Source organism: Ochotona princeps, chromosome 7 (genome assembly GCF_030435755.1).
Source record: "Ochotona princeps isolate mOchPri1 chromosome 7, mOchPri1.hap1, whole genome shotgun sequence".
Classification (NCBI taxonomy): domain Eukaryota; kingdom Metazoa; phylum Chordata; class Mammalia; order Lagomorpha; family Ochotonidae; genus Ochotona; species Ochotona princeps.
The window spans coordinates 41,256,708-41,275,911 of record NC_080838.1 but is presented as its reverse complement, the minus strand read 5'-3'; the positions used below and the strand labels follow the sequence as shown (position 1 = coordinate 41,275,911).

General features: G+C 41.3%; 1 protein-coding gene across 8 annotated transcripts in view; it reads right to left on the bottom strand.

Annotated features, from left to right (window-relative positions):
• The window catches only part of LEF1 (lymphoid enhancer binding factor 1), a 124,667-nt gene that overhangs the window by 103,327 nt on the left and 2,136 nt on the right, over positions 1–19,204 (bottom strand). For all 8 annotated transcript variants that reach the window (XR_009245840.1, XM_058666963.1, XM_036495119.2 and 5 more), the window contains exons 2-3: positions 18,303–18,369; positions 16,783–16,916 (exon numbers count right to left, since the gene is read on the bottom strand). Coding sequence is in view for 7 of the 8 variants with exons in the window: in XM_058666963.1 (XP_058522946.1) it covers positions 16,783–16,916; positions 18,303–18,369 (201 nt within the window). In the remaining variant the exon portion in view is untranslated. The remainder of the gene's footprint in view (positions 1–16,782; positions 16,917–18,302; positions 18,370–19,204) is intronic.

Sequence of the window (19,204 nt, the reverse complement as noted above, 5' to 3'; positions counted from 1 at the left end):
TGTGTATATGATCAATACATATGCACACAAGTCCACCCTCACGAGCTGCTCCAAACAAAGGAGATCCACTGAGACAGAAAATAGACAACTGGCTACTCGGCCCTCGAGGGCTCTGAGGGGAAGGACAAGTAAGGGGATGACAAATGAAGGATAATGGGGCTACTTTCCAAAGAGAGGAAAATGTAAAATGAACTGTAGTGAGTTACATAGTTCTGTGAATATATTAGAAACTATTAAATTGTAATCTTAAGTGAGTAAGCTGTATAATTTGAATTGTATGCAAATAATAAAACTACAAATTCCTGCGAAACAAAGTGAGTAGACTCTTCCCCAGCTAACAAATGAGAAAAGCCAGAATGCAAGAACTCTTCAGTAAACGTGTCTTGTAACTAAAACCATCAGTGGCTGAATCCTGGCATGTGAAGGTAACTTTAACACACCAAAATGCTGGCAGTGAGCATCCTGCCTAATGGTTAAGATGCCTACCTCTCACACTGAAATAACTGGATTGAATTCTAAGCTTTTCTCCAGCCTCCAATATCCTCCTGTGATATCTCAAGTTAACAGGGTCCCTGCCACCAGGTGGGAGAATTACAGGAAGTTGCTGGCTCCCAGCTTTGGCTTTGGCCCAGCCATGGCCAATGCTGACATCTGAAGGGTGAACCACCTCTGTCTCGCAGCCTTTAGAATTAAAATATGTGTCTGTGTGTACTTTTGAGACTAAGGTACCATAACATTAAACAGCTGAAAAACTGGAGACAAAGGATTCTAGAAATCTCCTGGGAGGGTGAAAAGAGGAGGAAAGCAGAAAGTATACGTGGTTCTTTGATGGCCACTCAACCCAATGGAATTATGCAGGTTTTGTGTTCAGATCTTCCTGGGTGTTAAGTCTATGGTGCTGGGGCAACAGAAGGTTAACACAGAAGATGCTTTCCCAAAGCCAGGCACAAGCGATTCTGATTATGCTTGCTACCTTTCCCATGTCTTAGGCCTTGCTTCATCTGCACAGCAGAAAAAACTGAAGGCAAAACCACCAGGTGAATGCTGATGATCCCAGTGCTGACAAAACACAGGAGAGACAAATGTGGTTCCTTCTGAGTCAGTTCAAAGGCTTGACACAAAGTTGTCCGTGGGTTTTTTTTGTTTTGTTCTGAATGAGAAAAATACATTGATTTTACTTTATGTCCCTTAGTCCACAAAACCCAAGACTGCAAGATGCTGGAGATGTGTTCCTGAGTTTGATTCCATGTCAGCATATTTTTTCTACATATGGTGAGATCAGTAAAATTTTTTTTTATTTTTTAAAATGTTTTCTTAGTCAAATATTTTCAAATTTCATAATGCAGTCATTATTGCACGCACTCTAGCGCTATTAAAATAACAAACAAAAACCAAAATAAACATCTCAGCTGTGCCTGAACAATGAACTGTTTTCTCATGCGTAGGTTAAACGTCATATTTCTCCCACCATTAGACAGAAAGTCTCCATTTTCTTCTTGAAATTTGACCTCTAGTTTCCCCAACTAGGTATGAAAAAAGTCTCATAAAATCTAGTTAACTACATAACTTTAGTTTTCGAGTTTCATTTTTCACTAAATAGGACCCAAAATGTGAAGTCCAACTTGCTTAGACCTACATTCTGAGACTTACACTGACACCTTATTCTTGGCAGTACAGTGCTTCCCTGACATGGATTTCATCAAGTATTTCCTATCTGTAGGACCCAGATGCAAATTTGGTTAACACTTTGGAAATAAGTCATCAGCTGTGTTTCTAACTGGCTTTAGGATGCCAGAAAGTTGATCAAATTTGTGAATAAATATACAGAAACCAAAAGGTTAATGTAATTTTCCCATTTTATGACTTGTTTAACTGGCTGATCCTGATTCTGGGCTCAGGCATTCAAGATGCACCACAAGTGGTTCTTCATCACCCACCGTGTATAGGCAGACCTGTCTACGTGCATGAGATTCTGTCTGCCCAATTATAACTGCAGTCAGCCAACCATGTAAAACGCAAAGAGCACATACAGCTTGTCTTACAGGTAAAGGTCTCTGGGAGCGATGCTAATGAAACACTGACACCAATATCAGCAATGTGAAGACAAGGAGTGTAACTCCTAGCCCTGACTCCTATCAACCATCTGTTTATGTGATAGTCATGTCTATAAACCTGCTCATTTAAAATGCTCAACAAATAGTTATGTGTTCTTGTCTCAAACATCCTTATGTTATTTAATATGCATTTTTTTAATTAAATTAAAGTTTGTCAACAACTTTCCTGGCTCACCCCAAACACAGCCGTCCCTACAACCATGTTCAAGTAAGCAGAACAGACTGAGGACCATGCTTTGAATGGGCCACCCTGAACTGAAAGTATGAAAGCAGGTAAAGAAAGAACAGCATATATAAAAACTGCAGTCTTCTGGAGCCACTGGAACCAGCAGTAAGCCCCTGGGATGATGACCTGGGCACGGCTCCACCCACTCCACTGGCATTCCTCTGGGGACATTCACCCCAATGCTTCAGTGCACTGTAAGCCCCAGGAGGTGGTGACTGTCCTTATCACCAGGTATTCACCAGGAGGCTCTGCACAACGTTTGCTGAAAGAAGTCTTGGAAGAGTATTTATGGAGTGAATGATAAATCATTCCTGAAGTAAACAATTCGGCATTTGTCTTCAAACTGTCAGGAAATGTGTTTAATCCTCAACTTTAGGATTAGTTCAGACTCCCATTCAACTAGATGACAATCACAACAGAGATCATCTTTTAATTAGCACACTGGCATACAGTGTATGTTCTGGGTACTGTGCCATCTAAGGGTCAAAAGAGCTTTATCACAAGCATCTTCCTTCCAGAAATGAAGCACAAATAATGAGCCAAACTAAAGATGAAAAGCACCTCCTTGCATTAAGTAGTTAGTTGTTTACACAACAGGTGGATCTCAACTGAGCAGAAGCAAAGCAACAGAAAACCATTATAATTTTGTGTGAAACAGTTTCAAAATACTACTAAGAAAAAAGAGATCAAAACTGCTAATATGCTTTACATATGAAAAGCTTTCCTAAATCAAGAGTGACATGAACCAGTAATTCACATCAACATAAACAGATTAGGGATAAATATATTTTAACACACTCTCCTTAAAGCATTATCAAAGACAACCAAACAGAAAAACTGGAGCTGGCATCTGCAACACTGGAATCCTATATGGGTGCTGGTGCACTTCCGATCCGCTTCTCTGCTAATAGCCTGGGGAGCAGCACGAGCTGGCCCAAATGTTTGAGTTTCTGCCGCCCACCTGGGACACCTGGAGGAAGTTTCTGGCTCCTAGCTTCAACCTGGCCCACCCCTGGCCATTGTGGCCATCTGGGAAATGCACCATCAGAGGGAAGATCTCCTTTAGTCTCCTTCACAGTATGTTAATGCTGACTTTCAAATAAATAAATCTTAAAAAAAAAAAAAACCTACCTCTGTAACTGAGGGAAAAAAATCAATAAATTGAAATAGTCATACGACTGATATCTACGCCATTATTAAAATGAATGACTTGGGCCTATATTCTTGCAGGAAAGAGAGCATTCACAACATATTTCTAATAAAAATGATTATAAGTGAATACTGAATCCATTTACATAAAAGGTCGTATTAAAAGCACAGATGCAGAAAGTACTGAAAATATGTACTTCAAAATGAAACATCATTATCTGACAAAAATGCAGGTGCTTTTTCCTTATATTTTCTGTTCTTTCATGGGTTTCCCCTGACTTTATTTATGTATATAACTTTGAACCCACAATGATAACAACATATTTCCTTCCTTTTGAGACAGACAAAAAGACTGTTCCTAACAAATATCTCCTTAACAAAAAGTTTCTTCATTTTTTTATAGGAAACTTGCTGTTGCAATTTCTCAGGAATGATCACAATTACAGTTAACTCTAATTTCTGTTACTTAATCGATCTCATATTACCACAAAAATCACCACTAACTGCTCCTAAAAATGAAGTGCATACCACATTTTAATTGATTATTGTGCAAATAACACTCTTTAATAGCATGCTTTTGCTCATAAATGCTCAGTTCTTTTGGAATAAGGCAGCAATATTATTTATCAGCAGATTCCAAGAATCACAAAATCTGTGGTTATACAGCTCTTTGATTAACCTAAAGTATTTAATAATTAAGACTTGGTGACATTGTCCCCAATGAGTCAGCAACAGGGAACCCTATAAAAATCAGACATTCATCAAAATAAGTCTGATACACCAAAGGAACAAATATTTCCTGGGAATTTTCAAGAACATTGAGCAATTACATGGTTATGTGTTGAATGAACAAGAAGACAATGTTCAAGTATCCTCTAACCCTGTCATTTAAGCTATCACTAGAGCCTACCTGCTTACATTTAATAAAACATAGCAGTGTTTCTAATCCTCTAAACAGTTTATTGACCAAACGCTTATAGGCAACACCCTTAAAAAAAGAGATATGATTTATTTATTTCAAAGAAAGAGAGGAAAGGGCGCCAGAGGTGGAGATCTTTCATCCACTGGTTCACTCTGCAGAGGGCGGCAAACACCAGGGACAGGCCAAGTGCAAACCAGGAGGCTGGAACTGCCATGCTCCCCAAGGGAGGCTGGGAATGCCACACATACTCTGTCGTCCTCCCAGAAGCATCTGCAAGGAGCTGTGTTGCAAGCAGACTGGCCAGGACTCTTGAAGTGGCACTCATACAGGGTCTTGGTGTCACACGCCATAGCTCAACGTGCTGCACAACAATGCCATCACCGCAACACCCTCCGAGGGAAGTGTTGCTTTATGAATTGAATTTGACTCTTGAAATGAGGCATAACTGGCTTTGAATTCAAGTTCCGTCACTTACTAAAGCAATCAAGTGTGCCAAACATGTGACAACTGATAGCATCCACATCACCAGTGTTGCAGTAAGAATTTAGTAAAAGAAACAATGCTTGGAAAGCACACTGACCATATACTGCATGCATGTTAGTATATTAGCAGTACAATACCATACTACCTCCACTGCTGGGCAGTATACTTTATCTCTTTAATCTTAATTAATCTTAGTTTCTTTAAAACTTAGATACTTCAATCATATCAGTCTACGGCCGTAACACCCTGGACGTGTTCCATCTCATCTGATAATCATACCAAGGCTGCAAGTCAAGGTCTGAAAAGGTTTTTGGGTCAGTAGAGTGATTTTGTGAGGCCCTGGTGATTTCTATTAGATCAGGCTGGGCCAAAAACATGCTCATCGTGTTACTTAGGTTTTTGTTTTCTTGGGAGAAAAGTGAAAACACTGGCTAACCCCTAAGGCAAGCTCATAAACGTCTTCAAACCTGGACACCATTTCGAAATCTCTTCCTTCCACTAACACTGCCCCCTCATTCCCAGGACAGAACACTCAGCATCTTTGCTACAGCTCTCTTTCTGCATGTTGCAGGTACAGAAAGTTCCCTAGCAAGCAAGATACCAGTCACTGCCAAAAATAATGTTAAGGAAATCTGTTTCATAAGCTGTATCATTTTACTCTCATAATTCCCCCCTACACCCAAGTTAAATCTTTTCCATCTTACTAATGAGAAGTTCACCGATTCAGCAACAAGCAAGCATCTTCTGTCGCCTGTGAGAGTGATAACAAATTGAAGTTGCAGAGAGCACCCGGCATCAGGACACCACTACTCACTGGCTGTGTGATCACAGCCAATTACCTGCTTTAGCAGACCTGCCATTTCTTGGCCTGTATCACACTGGCCTTCAGCCCTTTCAAGACCTCCCTGTGTCTTCTCTCAGCATTCTCTGCACCTCACTCCACTCATTTGCAATACAGGGTTACTAGAAATTTATCAACAATGTGCATCTGGTTCACGCACCCTGATGCGCAGATAATTTCAGTTTTATAATTCAGCATGAGTTTTATTTTGCAAGTGTCCTCGTATAAATATGAATTGCTATCTGATGCTACCTTACATTAATGAATTCTTTAAAATTTGAAAAACATTTTGCTGTATAGATCTCGCACACACCTGGTGAACAATCTGATGGCAGATAGCACGACAGGTTTCAGAAAAAACTCCCAATCATAAAAGAACAATCCATAAGAAAAACAGGGAAGGTGGCCAGCACTATGACATCACAGGTTAATCCTCTCGCCAGCAGTGTCAGCATCCAATATGGCTGCTGGTTCAAGTCTGGACTGTTCCACTTTTGATCCAGCTCCTGCTTGTGAACTTCAAAGGCAGCAGAATTTGGCCGAAGTTGTTGGACGCTTTTACCTGCATGGGAGACCTGGAAAGAAGTTTCTAGCTCCTGGCCTTGGATCAACTCAGCTCTGGCCATTACAACTATGTGGCAGATAAACTGGTGGGTGGAAGACCTCTCTCTCTTGCCTCCTTACTCCTCTGTAAAATCTGCCTTTCAAATAAAAATAAAATAAATCGTTTTTAAAATACATACATACATACATACATACATACAGGAAGAGCCCACTATTTTAACACCTGGCTACAGGGTCAAGAAGAGACCCCAGGGACCCCAGGACAGAGTAGTTGGTCTCAACTGGTGGTGAAAACAAGAGGAACGTAATGGAGAAGGTAATGTTTATGCTGGACCTTCAAGAATAGACAAGGTTGCACTGGCATTTCAGAGAGATGAACCTGGAGAAGTCCCAAAATAGGGTCAGGTAGGGTGGAGTGGTGCAGGAGCAGTGTGTGTGTGGAGGGAGGGGGTGTGAGGCAATGTTGTGACACAGCAAATTAAGCCACTGTTCGTAACACCAGCTTCCTTGATCCAGCTTCCTGCCAATATCCCCAGGAGGGCAGTGAGCAGTTGATGGCCCAAATGCTTGGGCCACTGCCACCCATATTGAAGGAGCACATGGAATTCCAGGCTCTTGGCTTTAATTTGGGCCAGCCAGCCCTGGATGTTGTGACCATGTAGGGAGTGAAGCTGGTGACTCTGCCTTTCTCTTTTTGATATTCTTCTTTTCAAATACATAAATAACCTTTTTGGAAAAAAAAAATCCAGATTTGAAAAGGGGTTAGGATGTAGCTCTGGAAACAAAGCCAATAAGTTTCACTGAAATTATACAAAGCTTTCAAAATAATGCTAAAGAATTCAGGCTTCATTTTGTTTAGTGGAGGAAGGACTTAGGGAGCAAACCTCAGGTCTGACTGGAAATGACCAGGGATCATCAGTGGCTTTCATCTAACCCTTGGTAGGGTCGGAGTGAAGACAAGGAGAACTTGGGAAGCACGTGACATCAAGGTCTAAGCTCCACTGCTTTCTAGGTGTGACACACTGGGCAAGTCATTTACATCACAGGAACCTACATTAATGGGTATCTACCATCGTCAGTGTTTTTTCCCTTAAAGCTTATTATCAACTGGGAACCTGTTAAAGGTCCATTTAGGGGACTTGCCTGAAGATTCTGATTCAGGATATTTGCTAAGGTTTCCTAACAAGAACCCCAGTGACTCGGAGGCAGCTGGTCCCCTGCCAAGGCAGAAGACATCCACAGGTGCAAGAGGTGGCCATGTTCCAGATGAGAAGACCAAATGTCAAAATGAGGAAAACACACAGATAGGTGGCAGCAATGCACCAGGAGCTAGGAATTCCCATAGCAACAGCAGTGCCCTGCTGCAACCCCCTTTCACATCTTTATTTACTTATTTTACCACTTTTTCCTTGGCCCACAGTCAGTGATCAAGAATCCTTGAGTAGAAGGACGATCACCTTCTTTCCTCTCCCTTAGCTCGGCCAATCAAGGAACAACCTTGCTACTCTAGCACTGGCTTTTCCCCTACCCACTCTCACATCATTCACTCTCTACAAGGATGAGAGACTCATGTCTTTGGTGATTTAGAAGAAGAAACTAAACCAGGATAAACTGACCTGCTGTTCTCTGTTCTGGAGTCAACTTGTCTGAACATGAGTTTGTTCCCTTATCTGGTTCTACAGAGATAGAAGTGCTTGCGCTGGAGAGGCCTAGGGCTAGGCTGTGTTCAATTCTGCTAAGTCTAAGGAAATTCATGACACAGTTCAAGCCAAAACTTTCCAATCCAACCTTAGTAATGGTAAGGCTCATCTGATGTGGTGCCTCCATCTGACCTCACTACTGGACACACTGATGGGAAGAGCAGCAAATAAAATAAATAATGGTTTTAAAAATAAAGTGCTGTACAAAGAAAGCTTACTCCACATTGGTATTCGATATACACTTAACCTTCATTAGGTTTTACTGAGAGAAACAGAAAGTCCTGAACCAAAATTATGAGGCCATAATTTTCCACAAGGCTAGAAAAGCATGGATTTCTACTTGCTGCCCGGCTAACGTATCTCTTGTATTTGATGCTTTTAGGTACTAAGAATGTGCAATAGATTTTAGCCAGAAGAAAACTTGAAAGAAGGTGGGGGAAAGAAGCCTAACTCCAAAAAGTTACAAGGAAAATTTTCTCCTAACCAAAAATACCTTTTTTAGCCCTGGTCCATAGAATTTTAAGAGTTATCCAACATTTTCATAACAAATATTAGAGGAATAGGAGATTTTCAACTAATGCTTCTGAAATATAAAGATCAGTTCTTTCACATATTGCATGCCCTTAAAGGACTTAGTGTGCTAAAAGAGAAAGATATAGTGCTCTAGTGATTAGAGGGTAAAGAAGTCCAAGAGAAAAACAAAAAACCACTATGTAAAGGATTTCAGTGACAAAGTCTCAAAACTTTTATTTCCTTTAAAAACATTTCCTAAGGGTTGATATGAAGCATTCACTCAGAGATTCCAAGTCAGCAGTGTGACACATTAAGGGTCAGGAGCATTTTCCTTTTCTCAGGAGCTTTCTGAATTAGTGCCACACACGGGCACTCTGGCAGGTGCAAAAGATCTCATCAGGTGGATACCAGGGCTTGTCCCATCTTGGACTCCTGCTCTGTTGACAGAGCCGGAGACAGTACTGCTGCAGGCTCATGCTTCCTGAATTTCACATCAGCCAAAGAAAGCAGGCAAGCCAGATTGGTACACCAGAAGGAAGGGCTGACAGATGTAAAATGCCTTCCCAGGGTTTTCAGAGGAGGCCACAGAGTCAGCACATCACTTTAATACTCAGTCCAGGATTTCCATCCATACAGCCACCCTTCGGAGGGCACTGCCTACCTCACCCTAATAAAGCCTCAAAAATTTAATTCCCAACACTGCCAAAGGCCACAATCAGTTTATAACACACTGGCCTAGAAAAGCCAACATTGATGCTGCCACGTGCAATCAAAAACAACAAGCAGAAGCTTTTCATATATGAAAAATATCTTAAGTGGCATTGAAAAAAAAAGTCCTTTCTAGATGAGAATAAAAATTAATCGAAAAGCATTCACTACATAATAGAAAACATACTTGAAGATAGTTTTCATTTTATTAGCTATTATATTTCCATCTCAAGTACTCTTCTGAAAAAGCATTTCTATCAACTCCATCTTCAATGAGGTTTCCAGGACCTAAGTGAGAGATAAGTACTTCTAACGACCAATCCTCTAGAAGGCCCAGTCCCAGTCTTTTCTTCCTATTGCCTTAGTGGGCTCTCCTGGCTGGCTGGCTGCCTGCAGCTGCTGCCTTCTAGAAGACACATCTTTGATTTCCTCATTAAAGACATCCATCTAATGCTCTTTGATTCACTGAGGTAACAAATTAGAAAATAACAAAATATTAAGAGATATTTAGTACCTCTGTTAAGTTTTGTATAACATTGGAATGACAGAGATAATGTAGAAACTGAAAAAAAAATACCATACATAAAAGTTTCTATTCTGTGAGACTGCAACTACCTCACAGCTCATCAGCAATCTCTGATATATCATTCATCCCCAGCTGACCAACCATCATATAATAAAAGACTTAAAATATCTTAGTAGGTCATATTTTCAAGTTCTGTCTTGGTGATTATTTCATTCAGAAGCTGACAACAAATAAAAAGAAAGCTGAAGCAACGTTAAAGCCACTCCGAGCCTTTTCCTCATTACCCCTTCACCCAATCCGTCTTCTATCAGTGCAAGAGCCATAGGAGCCATTTTAGGAATGCAATACTGGCAATCACTTTCTATGAAGAAAACCAAAAACGGATTCTGCACAACTGTGGGCACAGCTAGACATAATGATCAGTAATGTGCTTTTTTGTTTTGTTTAAAAAATTCTATTTGCCCTTAGTTGCAAAAGCCAATCACATTTCTAAGGCTTCTGCTCTCATTTCTCCTATGTATGGCAGCAAGCACACAAACAAACAAAATGCTGCTTTGCTCCATATTGTCCTTCAATTTTCTTCACCTATTTTGAAGGCATGTAAGCTCCACCCTTCAGTGAGCTGTGTAAGTGATGTACATACATCAAGTAGATAACTGCAGCATGGAGAGGGTCAGTTGATAACTGTCTGCAAACAGTCTCTGCTTGGTCCACAGAATTTCTGAGCTCTCAATCCCTGTTCCCCGTACAGGTCACTGCTCAATCCCCACCATTGTCTCTGGTGAATTTCAACACCTAACCTCAAAACTACTTTGGCTTTGCTGTGGGTCTCTTAGTGCTTTGAGGTGCCAACTCCTAGAGAAAGGATCTTTTCTATGCCTAACATGATGTAAGAGCATCCAGCAGGATCTGTAGTCCCTGGACTCCGACTTCCTAAGATCACAATTCACTATTTAAGAACCAATCATGAGGGCAGTTAAGACACCACTTGGGATTATCTGCATCCTGTACTGACTGGAATGTTTTAAGCTCTGGCTCTGGTCCCAATTCTCAATTCTAACCAATGTGCACCCTGGGAGGCGGTAGGTGATGGTTCAAGTACCTGGGTCCCTGCCACTCACCTGGGATACCTGGATGGAGTTTCAGTCCCCTGGCTTCAGCCTGGGCCCGGACCTGGCCACTGAGGGAATATGGGCGGTGAACAGTATGGGTGAAAGCTCTTTCTTTGTCTGATCATATATCTAAAACATATTTTTTAATGATTTAAACAAATCCCATTTGCTGCATTTTCTGGAAGTAGCTGGATCTATAATAATAGTATGAAGCAATTGTAGGTCCACAGGATTAACTTCATAAAGACAGGCCTAGCTTGGCATAATCACGAAACAATGAATTTAAAAAGGACAAGCGTTAAATGAACATCTCCTTCATGAAATCAAAAAACCACCTTCAGTCTGCTAGCACCCCAACAGGGGTGCCTATGCAATGTTAAGCTTTAGTTTACCTGAGAATAAAACATACGGCATTTTTCTGATGACCAGAGATAGAGCTGACATTTCTTCTTTATGTTAAGTCTTATTCCAAAATCAGAGAAAATGGTTCTATAAAATTCCAACTATCTCTATATTACATAAATTGGGAACAAAAGGAGTCAGAAAGAAATGGCCTGGTATCTAAAAAAAAAAAAATCCAACATACAAAGAGTTAAAACGTAACAGGATAGACTGAGTCAAGATGACAGGTTTGATGAGAAACAACCTGAGACTGAAGGAATCTTTCAAAACTAAGAAACTTTGCGGGCCAGCTCAACCGTCTTGCTTTAGCGAAATTACTGAACACTTTCCAAGCTGCTTTCACAAAAAAACATATCTGAGTAAGGACCAGTTATGTACATACAGTATCATCTCCAAAAGGACCACATGCAATGTGGCTCCTGGGACACCTGAATAAGCAGAGCTATGCTAAGTTATTTGAAGAGAAGCTGACAGTAGTTCCCTATTATTCTATGACCCCTTTCCAACTGTGTGGCTGTGAAACAATGAAGAGCTCAAACCCTAGAGTTTGCAAGCTCTGAGGAAATTTCCCACATAGTCTCTTGTTATCCACATTCAAACCTGAGATAGAACACGCTTCTGAAATGAGGTAAAAAGGGAAATTTCAACATTCTTAGCTTCATGAAAATATACAATTACAATTAGAACACTTAAAATATTTCCCACTAGGTCGTGGTAAAAGCTTGTAGTAAGGTGGAAAGAAACTCCCCCTCAGAAGTCTTGTGTGAGGGGTGTGTATTACAGCAGTGCCTTAAACTGCCATCTGTGATACCACATCCTTTATCAGGGTGCCTGAGATAGAGTTCAACTTCTATGTCTGATTCAGTTTTTTGCTAATGCACCGCCAGGCCATAATAATGGCTCAAGTGCCTGTGTTCCTGTCACTGCTCTGGGAACCCCAGATGGTGCTCCTGGCACTAGCCTGACCCAGCCTACCCCATTGTGGGCATAAGGGGAGTGAAATAGCAGATGAGGATCTTTCCCTCTGTGATTCAGCCTTTCAAATAAATAAATAACACCTTATAAATCCTTTCCCAAATTTCTCAAAGAAAATCTTCCATGAGCTATGTCCCAGTTGCCCTTGATTCTTGAGTTACCGCAGTGTTTGCAAAGCTATGTGGCAATGCGATGGATAGTGGTGTTCACTTACAAGTAAGTTCATCTTAGCTCCTGACTTGTACATGTGAACGAGAACACTGGAGTAGCAGCCTGGATACAGGAGCCTAACCCTCCACCTGTGGCACCAGCAGCCCACATGGGTGCCCATTCAAACCCCAGCTGTTCTACTTCTCATCCAGCTCCCTAGTAATGTCCTGGAAAAGCAGCACAGTATGACCTAAGGCCTTGGGTCCCTGCTCCAATGTGAGACACGTAGAAGAAGCTCCTAGCTCCTAGCTCTGGATCAGTTCAATTCCAGACAATGCAGCTTCCCCACCCACAATGTCGTCTATCCTCTCTCTGTAACTCTTTCCAATAGAAATAAATACTGCTTTTTTTTTTTTTAAGTGACAATCAGTTGTTAAGTAAATAGAAATGAGAGACGTAGTGTAAGACAAAATAACAGGGGCAGGTACGGTAGCTCAACAGACTAATCCTCCATCTGTAAGTGCCAGCATCCCACACTGGCACCATTTCATGTCCCAGTTGCTCCATTTCCCATTCAGCTTCCTGCTTTTGGCCTGGGAAAGCAGTAGAAGATGGCCCAGGGCCTTGGGAACCTGTGGCCACATGAGAGACCTGGAAGAAGCTCCTGGCTCCTGCCTTCAGCTTGGCTCAGCTCCAGCTGTTACAGCCACCTGGAGAGTGAATCAGGGAATGGAAGATCTTTCTGATTCTCCTACTCTCTGTAAATCTGACTTTCAAATAGAGAGAGAGAGAGAGAGAGAGAGAGAGAGAGAAGGAAGGGAGGAAGGAAGGAAGGAAAGAAAGACAGACAGACAGACAGACAGACAAAGCATTATTCTGTTTACCAGCATTCAAAATGTTGACTCCCTTCAGGTCAAAGTCACAGAATAGAACCTAGTTACTTAAAATAATGAAAAAGTAGCTCCTGGAACACCACATGGCAATTTCTACTTTAAAAATAAATAAGAAGTTTTGAAAGAAGTAGTTGAAATGAGAACACAAATATTTTCCTTTCCCACCTAAAAATTCATTCGGAGAACAATCACACAGAGCCAGAACAAGGAAGTTCGCAGCACTGCATCGACCAGGTGTTATTGTGGTTTGGTGCTGCAGCTTCCTGCACTGTCTGCTGCTTTTCCCCCAGGCATCTGCAGAGATGAGAACTTTCTCTGCTAAGGTGTTAAAACTTTGGGGGCTGCATGCAAGACAAATGAACATGCAGTGCACTGGGCACTTGGTGTTGAGGCCAGCTGAAGGGGCAGTTCACTTGCTGTTCAGGCACCTGATGGCCAGGACTGAAGCAGGAATGTAAAGAACATTTTCCCCCCTTTCTCCTTTAATGCTTTACCATTGGTTTACACGGATTTTCACGAATAAAGGTTCAGAGAAAGAAAGGTTTGGGAGTATGGTTTACATGAACTCTCCAGAGCCCACTCTCTAAAATATTTAACAAGCGCCTGCATCTCCTTCTCTCTGTCAAGGCCAACACCAGCCAAGGCTTATCATGCCTTAAGAACCGAATAACATCAAGGGAATTAAGATAGGTACTTTCTTCTTAGTTCCAATCTAACTAAACAAAGAATTCTTTAAAACTCTATGAGAGACCCAAATCCAAGATTTCTGGTAACAGACCCATCCCTGACAATAACCATTCCAGGAGTAATTTGCCAATTAAAACTTTTCTTCAGAAGGGCTGCGGGGCAGGGGTGGAGGTGGGAGAGGGGTGTAGACCTGCCTTGGTGAAGGTAGCTCTCCCAAACAGGTAATTAGCATGACACTCAGGTTCAAAGGTCAAAGCTGTGCAAGCAGACATCCATCAGTATTTGTCGAAAAGGGAGTTAAAGTAGACTGGATTGCTAAACTATGATTCCAGCAGCAATGTTCTGTGAGAGTCAGATGGCAGAAACCAGCACTCGGGATCATGCACAGTTCCACAGAGAGGCAGGCAGCGAAGGGGCAGTCAGCCCCCCACCCACCCCACCCTACCCCCAACCTCCTCATCCCTAGATGTTCTCACCCCAACAGGTTGGGAGGCAGATGTGAAAAACAAGCAATTGTTTGTAATGCAAATGAGACTCTGAGGGATGCCAAGGGGATGCCGGCTCAACCTAAGCCCAAACAAAAATGGTCACTCAGCTCCAGACACTCTTCCTGACAATCTGTCATTCTGCACCTCAGTGAAACACAGTCCCACTAGGGACAGTTAAAGAGCAAGAAGGCACAAGTATGGCGAGGGGTGAGCAAGAGACTGCCTTCCGGTGAAGTGTTTTTGATCTCGGACACATTAAAAACAGCTGTTGGGTATTAAAAGCCAATGATTGTAACTCACTTTGGTCAGACCTTAAAAAAAAATAATCTGACAGAGCCTTGTGGTTAAAACTGAAAAGCTTCTGGAATTGTGCAAACTGCAGAATATCTCAAAAAAAAAAAAGCAAAAAATAAAATTCAATTTAATAGGTACCAGAATAAAAGCACAGTAGTGGATAACAAACCATTTCCTGATCACATCCACACCACTTTCCCATACTGCACACCCAGAAGCATTTATTCTGGCCTTTTCTACACAAAGAATGGCTGTTTGGATTTGCTGTACCTCAAAGCTTAAATACATAAACATAAATACTTCTCATTCTATCAAAATTTTAGAATGAAAGGTTGAGAAAAAATGCTATAGGGTAGAATGCTGGATTTAAGAGGAAGAGTAGCTTAATTTTCAATATTCTGAAGAATTACCTATAAAAGCCAATATTTTTTAATTTAAAAAATGTTTTGAGGGAGAAGGAGCTGATACAGGGAATAAACTTCATACACACTGTGTGCACAGTGAAGAATACGACTATCCTGTAGCTGTTTTCTAAGACACTGTTTTGTCTTCTAAAAAACCTTCAACAGAAATCCCCCTTTATTCCTATCTCTTTTCTACCCTTAAACTATCAAAAACCTGCCCAACTACAAAGTGTGTGATAAATTTTTAAGTTTAGTTCCATAAAGTCTCCTTCAAGTTTTTAACACAGAAGCATTTATTTGAGGTTGGTCTATAAAGATCACACCACTTGCTTTTATTAATTCATTCACCTTTTCAAGCAAGAGGTTCATGTGTATCACATAGGCATCTCCACCAGTAAGTATTTGGAAAACTTGTCAGAATATGAAATACCTTTTTTCCTACAGCAGCCATCAAACCATCGCCAAGATTACAGAGCCCCAGTCCTCCATTTTAGCTGTTTTGTGGAAATTAGATAAATCTTATTCCCTGAGAAGTTAAATATCCTTGTTAAATTTGTGGGGGGAAAAAAAGTCTCAATAATTTCTAAATCACAGGCTTAACACCAAGTGACTTGGCTTCCTTGGCTTATCATTACACTGACTGAGGCCTTTGGATGGTCAAGACCACCTTAAATCCTAGTGTCGGTATAACTGTTTATCACAAGCTAGTGCTCCCCTAGGCTTTCATCAAGCACCTGCTCCATGAGGTACCAATGATACTACCTTCTCAAGTGTTTGGGATGGGTTTTCTTCTTGTTTTTCCCAGCTGATGAATGCACTAGGCAAACTAGACAAAGACCACAGGATCCATCATGGGATCTTAGATTTGACCTCATGAAGGTCAGTGAATGTAAAATCCTAATCCCCCAAATCACATACAGCTGTTTTGCACTGGCAGTTGGGTGGGGTGATCCTCAGTGAAAACTCTACCACCATTGGGGTTCACATGGTTCTCAGATTACCACATACACATCTTGGTACACAAGAGCTCTCTCCACCTCTCAAGCCAAGAGAAGTATCATCAAGTAACAAAACAGAAATTCTTGATACAATGTGATGTTGAAGTAAATATGATGCCAGTGTGTCCTTATAACTTTTAAAGTTAACTAAGCTATGAGACAACAAAAGAATAGCTTTCCTTAGGTTACCAACAAATGATGCTTCCGCCACAGTAGAGTAAAAATAGCTCTCCCCTATCCACAGAGCTTAGAAAGACCCGAAAGAGTTTTGGCTCCAGACGGCTCACGATGTTGAAAGCTATGTAATTATTAATTAACTGAAAGGCTAAGTCACTTTCTTCTTCTCGGTAGCGCAGAAAGCGCAATCTCATAAAAACAAGGATATGCTGGTTTAACTTTATTTCATGAATCTATTCATCTGAAGCCATTAACCAAAAGGTAAAATCCCAAGTGCAAGACATTGAAAGAAGCTCTATATTAAAATATCCACTCCTCTTAATAGCTCTAATTTAGCAGTAACTGGCCATATGTACTTAAAGCATTTCCAATGAGCTTGGAAAAGAAACCATTTTGCCGACATACAAATTAATTTGCACTTCTGAAAATAATTTGCAGCATCAGCGTGTTACTCACTGTTCTTGGGATGGGTGGAGAAAGGGATCCATTTGACATGTACGGGTCGTTGTTCATATTTGGCATCATTATGTACCCAGAATAACTCGAGTAGGAAGGTCCCTTGTTGTAAAGGCCTCCATCTGGATGCTTCCCTGAGAGGATTCAAAGAACAAGCCATGCATTTTTCATATCACTGTATTTTTCAGCTGAAAATCTGATAGTTCAAAGACAGATCAGACTTTACATAAAAGATTTGTTTACAAAACATTGTAACTGGATTATTACGCTCTATTTTAGATTGACAATATTTATTTTCTTAAATGGCTTAGCAGGGAAACCAGATGTTTAAAAAACATGTGGTTTAATTTACTTCTACTACTGACTGATGTTTTTACAAAACTAAGTGTTATCCATCTAACTTAATTTGTTTTAGTACCAACAAACTGGACTAGGAAATACACAAACGTGAAGGAACACACACAAAAAGAAAAGCTGCAATGGACTGTCATCTATCAACACACCATCTACACAGTGCATCTGTGCTTCACCTTTTAGGCAAAATCAGCAATCCTACCTGTGCTTCTAAATTTCTAGATTTCATTGTGGGAAACAGTTTGTGTCTATGGCTTGGGCGACTCTCCCAATGTAGAAAGGATTAACACTGGGAGGCTTCCATGTATGTGCCACACTTACATCTTTCTGCCATAGCAATTTCATGTGTGTGTGTGTGTTCAGTTATAAATTTCTTCTCCTTAATCTATGTAACTACTTGTGGCTGAGAAAACAGCTCCACACAGGGTGTTTGTCCTTCCCTTCCTACTTGACACACAGTTGGCTGTACCAATATTTCATTCTGCTCAGGCCAATTGTTCAGTAATTAAAAGAGAACAAAAATGCAGACTGGGTGACAAGTAACCTGGAACAGTGGCTGGATTCTTTCAAAGTCAATAAAAGCACTCCTTAAGTATAAATATACGTAATAATGTTCCAAAATGTCAGCATGAAGCAGCTATGAGAACATTTGATCATGTTTGATACAGCGGTGCCTGTAAGCTTTACATTTTTACAAGCCAGATTTTGCTTTACTGAGTTAGCTTGTTCATTTGCTGTCTTCTCATTGCAACAACAACAACAACAACAAAAACCCTGCAGTTTGGCAAATGAAAATCCATTAAACACTACCCTTGTTGGAAAATAAATTGGTGTAGAGTCTCATTCACAATACCGTATTTAAAAACACCAATGACAAAAACTCATCATGGAATTCTCTCTTCCCTGAGGAATCAGGAAACCAGCCGAAAAACAAAGGCCCCTCACTTACTCACAGACAGGTGTCAAAGACTATAACATACATTACAGATAAGCAGGAAGTTTCCTGAGTTCTTTTTGTTGTTGTTGAAGCAGTGGGCATGATGTGTCAACTCTAGCTCAAGTCAAAGCAGCAAAACACACACACACACACACACACACACACACACACACACACACACACAGAGCCCCCTCCACCCCACACTATGCCCTACAGTTCCCTGGCTTACCATCATCAGGGTGTTCTCTGGCCTTGTCGTGGTAGGATTCTTGAGAGGTCTGAGCTTGTCTGGTCACCTAACAGCATAAGTCCCCACCCCCCAAAAAAGAAAATCACCTTAGACTTTAAAACAATAATGATACAGAGGTACATGTCCCTTGATAGCTTAAAGGAGGTGGTACAGGTAAAACAAATCTGTGAGGGATAGGCTTGGTTTGAGCACTGGGGGATTTTTCTTTTTCTTTTCCACACATACTTATGATTATTTTCTACTCAGGATGCAAAAGCATGAATAAGGAAAAGGTAGCCAATGTGGGATTGATCCATGAGCTGCCCGCCTTCAGTTTACGCAAACACATCCAGCCTACATGGGAAGGGATAGGTGACCGACTTGATGGTCGTGAGTGTCTCCAACCACTGTTCACCTCAATCAGATCTGATTAAAAGCAGGCTGTAATATCACTTGGCTGCTGAAAATGACATTTTAGACATAAGCCCACCACTTGGATGGGGCTCTTAAGCAAACTGCCCTGGCAGGTCCCAGCAGGAGCTCCAGCAAGGCTAGCTTACAACAGAAAAGGAGAACAGTTCTGTGGTTACAGGGAGGAGGACAATTTGAGTGTCCAGCCACGGACATCTAAAGGGTAGCCCAGTTAACTCTGGTAACCACCACCCGTCAGACTCAACCACGTGCAAATCATTGGTGCTATCCCTTCAGCATCTCCCTTGCCCACGGCCCACTTCCCACTGGGGTAAAAAGGCTGGCAGTACCCTAAGTACCGGGGCTCTCCCGTTTCCAAGAAGAAAAGTGTAGAAAATGTGACAGGGCCGGCAAGTGCTGAAACGGACTAAGAAACGCCAAGGGAAACGGACTGAAAGAAAAAGAGCCTGCTCTACAGTCAGGAGAGGTGA